The sequence below is a fragment of the Lissotriton vulgaris genome, chromosome 10 (assembly GCF_964263255.1).
Source record: "Lissotriton vulgaris chromosome 10, aLisVul1.2, whole genome shotgun sequence".
NCBI classification, from domain to species: Eukaryota; Metazoa; Chordata; class Amphibia; order Caudata; family Salamandridae; genus Lissotriton; species Lissotriton vulgaris.
This window is the reverse complement of record NC_141698.1, coordinates 59,144,951-59,150,950: the sequence shown is the minus strand read 5'-3', so window position 1 is coordinate 59,150,950 and position 6,000 is coordinate 59,144,951. Positions and strand designations below refer to the sequence as shown.

The 6,000-nt window shown below is 43.7% G+C and overlaps 1 protein-coding gene across 1 annotated transcript in view; it reads left to right on the top strand.

The window, feature by feature from the left end:
* Positions 1-1,196: 1,196 nt before the first annotated feature.
* Positions 1,197-6,000, top strand: part of TNRC6A (trinucleotide repeat containing adaptor 6A) — a 289,758-nt gene continuing 284,954 nt past the window's right edge. Inside the window, 3 exon segments of the mRNA XM_086940455.1 lie at positions 1,197-1,382; positions 1,384-1,410; positions 2,029-2,076. Coding sequence (XP_086796581.1) covers positions 1,294-1,382; positions 1,384-1,410; positions 2,029-2,076 — 164 coding nt within the window. The 5' untranslated portion in view covers positions 1,197-1,293.

The window sequence follows — 6,000 nt, the reverse complement described above, 5'->3', positions numbered from 1 at the left end:
TTGAGAGATGTAATTGTGTCACAAGGTGCTATACAATTTGCTTTAACAGCTGGTGCTGATTGGGAAGTTAAAGTATTCTCAACCATTTGGCTGTATACAGCCATGGTTAATGAGGCTACTTGATTTTCATCTTTTGAGATAATCAGATGTAGGTGAACTAGAACCAAAGGTAATCCTGATGGTTGGCTGGGGTTGGTGGTGTTTTCATTATTCCCATTGGCGCGGTGAGAAGTAATACTTGAAAGACTTTTATATGAATGAATGGCATTTTTATACCACGCAAAACTTAGCCCCAAGGGGCATCACAGCGCAATACAGATAGACATGAAAGTCCAGACTCCAGATAACTAGACCAAAAATCCATTGGGAGAGCAAGAACCTAATATGCTTGAGAGAAAAACCAGGTTTAAGAAGTTTTTTAAATATTGCTAAGGAGGATTGACTGGTAAGCTCAAGGGGGAGGGAGTTCCACAGTTTGGGAGCCAAGGTACAGTAATAATCTGATTCGTACAGTAAATTTTTACAGGCAACGACCTGACAATCCTTGGAACTGTCATCATATACCATGTTCTCATTCCCCTGGTTGATTTACCTACTTTTTTCTTAATAAAAAATGCAGTTTTGCAGTGGAGTACGGTAAGATGCTAGAAGAGCTGAGGTTTCATTGCACTGCAGGGCAAGGACGACTTTCGTTCCAAACATGGTCGTCGGTTTCATACAAGAAACATTGATCGTTTCACACAACACCGGCGGCCATCTTGAAACTTAGCAAATACTTCGCTTGTACGCGAAGATCACAAACGATAGGCTAAAGAAATGCGACTCTTTCATTTGACTCCTTCGAACGACAATTTTTACGTTTACGTGTGTTTCGCCGAAATGATTTTACGATACGTTTAGGTACATAACAAATCGAAATATTTGATTATTTTACTTACCCACGGGCGGTTTCACTATTAAAAATAGTTCATTTTAATTGAAGCGCGGTTATTGTTGCGTTATGGTTGTTTTAAACAGCCCCTACGTCAGTAAGCGGATAATTTCTCACCACAATATTCACCGTTTACCTCAAGTTGTGGCCGCAGTCCTGCGAGCGCCCCCTACAGTCTCGCTACAGAGTGTCGCACGCGCGTGCACGGTGTCTGCGGACCGGAAGTTGGTAGCGGCGCGCGGCATCCTCTTCCTGAACGGCTTGAGTAGGGAGAAAATGGCGGCCCCGCCGAGCGCCTCTATGTCCGCGGCGCTGCGGAGAGCGGAGTGAAGGAGCCGCAGCCGGGCCCCGAGGAGCCGCCCATGCAGCGCCGCCGCTCGGCGCCTTACATTAATGAGGTGAGGGAGGGTGCACAGGCGGTGTGTTTGCAGAGATGGGATGCTCAGCCGAGACCCCAAAACTGGGCGGTTGGAGGGCAGGTTGACTGCACGGCCGGGGCACGATTTGCATTGTAAAGAGGGCTGAGAGCAAGGACGGGGATACCATGTCGGGTTCTTTGCTGCAGGACGAGGCTCGGGTGTGCGACAGGATGCCCAGTTCTGAATTTGCGCCGCAGAGGCGCAGGTCTCTGCGTTATGCCACTTCTATTTGACATGTCATTTTCAGTGTGCATGCCCCATTGCCTAAAATATTTATCACCACACTTGCAGCAATGCACTCCGCGCCGTTCGCATGTACAGCCCCGTTAAAATGCACCACCCCTTTTCATAAACCTGCAGTATTGCCTCACCCATACAGTACTGCGTGCCCTGCACCCCAAACATGGTTGCAGTACTTCTGGAATGTACAGAACCCTAATCCTCGCCGTCTCTCTTTCCCCATAATAATCCATCCCTCGAAGACGTGCATGATCCCTCTAAGACGTGCATAACCTTGCACTGTGCTTGACATTGCCTTTCCCCTCCAGTGTACTTTGCCTGTCAATTAGGCATGATTCCAGTTTTGGCTGCACCGGCCTTTTTTTCGCCACCTTGGGTTATTTTTCATATTTTTTTAAACTGCTGCTGACCCAGTTTATGGTGCGTTTTGTCTTGCAGAGAATTGGAAGTTGCAGCTACCAAAGACGTTGAAGGGAAACATAGCAGGTAAGAAACGGTCTGTACCTAAATAGACTTTGCGGTAGAGACGATTGTGGGTCGCTCATTGGTGCTGACGAATATAGTCTATTCATTGGGCATTGTATCCTGTGAGCAAGGGGCACGTGTCTGTTCTGTGATGTTTATTGTGGGGTGGGGGTGTTTTCGTCTGTGGGATCTGTGAACTCGTTCTGCTAACTCGCAGGGTTGCCTTTTGCATTGTTTACTGGACTTGCTTTTGGGACAATAAGTTTGCACAGCGGTCCTGCTTCCGCACTAAGGTATTTTGCCACTATGGAAGTGGATGGTTATATTATGACATCTCTTCAGTGGCGTTGGGTATGCGCCTTGTACCATTCATGTGAGCAGTGGTTTGCGACCTCGGGCTGCTTTCTGTGTTTATTTTCATAAGTTGCGCACGTTTGCGTTCTGTACTTTTGGATACATCTCTGGAGCTTGCAATGTCTGCGCCTGCTTTTGGGGAAGATCAGCTGCTGTCTGTTTGTGTGCCATTTAAAGTGGAATATGAGCTAATACGGGACAGGCGTTTCATGTTCTTAAAAAAAAAAAAGCAATTGCAGTTCTGTTTGAAGTATCCGTGGCTACCTGTTCTGCTATTTGATTACCTAATTGTGTGTTAGTCTCCTGTATATAAACACTTGGGTGTGGTTACCACTGAGGTGAATTGTTACTTGCGCATGCTGTGGAGCAACGCTCTGGCCTGTGTTCTGCCACTTGGACTGTTGTTTGATTATGTAAACAACCCGAATGCGGTCCTAACTGGTCTAGGCATTTGTCTCTGCTGTGCGTGCTGCCGAACTTTCAAATGACCTCTCATTCTATGCCCTTCCTGGGTGTTCATGCACTGTATATGTATGTATGTGTGTATATATATATATATATATATATATAATCTTTCAGGTCGCTAAAATACAGCCGGAAGCTTACGATTTTGAGCACTGTTTATTGGAAGAAAGTCGGCCGTTGACGGGTCTTTCCTTATCCTATATTGACAAAAAGATCACGTTTTTCATTGGATAAACGTTCACTTTGGATTGTGAGTATAACAATCGGTATTTGAGGACATGTTGGCCTCTCAACATATGAGCAGTGGGTTTATGTGCACCTTGTATAGCACGTGCACAAAACAAAAGTCAAACTAGTTGTCTGTTAATGACTTTGCAAGCTTTCAATTGGTCACAGTGGAGTTAATGCATCCAAAAGTGCAGTTAAATTAAACCAGGCGCTGGTGGGAATCATACCTTCCGGAACTAAATGTGCAGTTTCAGTTCGCGGTGAAAATGTCCATATATTGCACACTTTTATATTTATTTGGAGCGCCTTTAGCTGAATTTTTTTTGAGCTACTAGGGTGTTTTTACAGTTCAATTAAGAAGGCAAATAAAGGTTTGAATCTCTGGGTTTTGGAAGCTTGATCTTGCGGTTGGTGACTACATTACATCTTCAGTGAAATCAGAATGTAACGAACACTTTCTAGTGTTTGCACTTCTAGTTTAATGACCATCCACTGACTTCTTTATTAGATCGCATTTGCAATCACTTTCCTCTGGTCCTCCTACAACAACCTTTCTCTGGAAGAGGTTGGTAAAACTACTGCTTTCGAAGCCTACACTCTTCTCCAATGACTTTCTCACATCCTCTATCATAAATCATATTTCCTGATCTGCTGCCCTACTCGTCACAGTTGCTAAACGTATCCATGACAAAATATTCACTTCCTCTTAAAGTAGTTACAAGTAAAGTTATCTTTTTGCATGACATAGCATGATTTATTAGTAGTGCATCACTATGGGTTTTGAGAGGATTTCAATACCGCAATAGTCACCATGCAGGTTATGGACAGTATGGTCTGTATATTGGATGAGTTGTTTCCTGGCCTTGGAACCCAACAACTGAGGATGCGCTCATCCGTCTGACACGGCGGGGCTCTTGATTGATGCAGAGCAGCGTAGATTTGCAAATCCAGCAGACTGCTAGCGTCAGCCTGATAGAAGGCAAAGCAAGACCCGACTTGGACCCACACCTCTAAACAGGATCCGTAAGAAATGAGTTGGTCCCTCGTGAGTCCCATGATGACATGAGTCGTTGACAGGAGCGGCTGTTCCGGAAGTTTTGACAGGCTTTATCCCCGTCCTGATGAGACCCAAATCAAGGGGTCGAAACGCGTAGACCAGTAATCACCAAAGTGGCATAGACTAATTGTTGTGTACATTACTAAAAAGAATGTGTTTAGGTGGAACAGTTTCTTCATCTGTACATTAGGATTACCTCACAGTGGACCACAACAGATTTGGGATATACTTCCACTGGTTGTGTAAAGAATTGGGGTTTAGGAAACTAGTTGGATTATCAATTTGTGTATTTTGTATATAGAAATTGTGTGTTAAATATGTGTGAAAAGAGTAATAGTCCCAACCAGTTTCCGAAATAAGAAATAAATTAAATTAAGGTTGAGACCAGGGATGAATTAAATGTTGTTTTTTTGTTGTTGTAGTAATCAATATTGGATGGGGATTAGGACCCCATACTTTGGAGTAAATAAATGTACTCTGTCGTAATTAATTGGTGATATCTGCTCCTCTGCCTCACGTTCGTTTGTCAAACTTCATCTGTCTGATCGCGGTCCTTGCTCTGGAGGCTGTCCATCACATGATCTTTAGGTGTCCTTGCAGGTGGATAAACATACATTGGGGGCACGTCAGTGCTCCTAGAGATTGGATGAGACATATCGCCTTAAGCTCCACACCAGTGAGACAAAATGTGTTCTGTTTACTTTCCAGTTTTGAATAGGACTTCTGCAGCTGTGGCTGTAGGTTGTAGCTGTGTTTAGAATTGCTCCAAAGGTTGTCCTGCCCAGCGTACTATTAAAGCGTACACTAACTAGACGTTTGCCAGTTTGTACAATTTCTGCTTTTTCCCCTGAAGATGGGAAGAGTTGCATATGAATCGACCACTTTTTGGTGATTATAGCACATCTTTATCTGGGACAGCTATTTCGCTTTGGGGCATATTGCCACCATCTGCCAACTATATACCATTGTTTACAGTTCAGAATGTAACTGAAAGCTCATGTTTTTTTTTCTCACTACGTTTAAAATAACATAGTTTTGTATCTTCTTATTCATATTAGAATTTATTTTGTTGTCAAACTTTTATTGTTGCCTGTAAATAATTGTATATGTAGTTTCCAGAGATTAGTCGCCCCATGTCAAGGGCAATGATTGGCATATCAGATGGTTTTCCAAAGCATTGATTATATACACCTAGGATGCCCCCATAGAGTTGTTATGTGCTAAATGGGAAGCAGACTTCAACAATGTTGAATTGGAACGTGCCTTCACTAATCCATTTATGGTGTCTAGGAACGCTCGGATGAAGTGTATACAATTTTATGTATTACTTAAGACCGATCAGACCGCCGGGAAGATTAACACATTATTTTTGGTAAATGATGAGGCCTGGAAGGAACCATAATTCCCCTTTGGTTGCCATGTTAGGGGAGTGTGGGTAAATGAGACCTGAAGTAATTTGTATCTTTATTTGCACCAACAGCATCTACCCGTTCAAGCCGAGTGGGTATGAATGTATAGTTGCAGTGGGTGTTGGGATTAAGATGATCAGTGACTGCTTGGGTTGGGGGCAAGGAAAGGGTGCCACCCACAGCCATTCAACAGCTTGGACCCAGCACCTGCTGCTAAACTTGCTGAAAATAGCCATTTATGATGGGACACTTTTGAGTTTGGGATCAGGAGTTTTCTCCCAGAAAAGCTTTTGTTGCAGTACTGCCCCAACCTTTGGGACGTATCACAAGATTTCTGCACGCAGTACCTAAAGCTGGCTCTTTCCACCTTGCCAAAGGTGTGTTTCCGGGTTATTCCTTATTGCAGTACTTACACATTGAAGGACTAATACA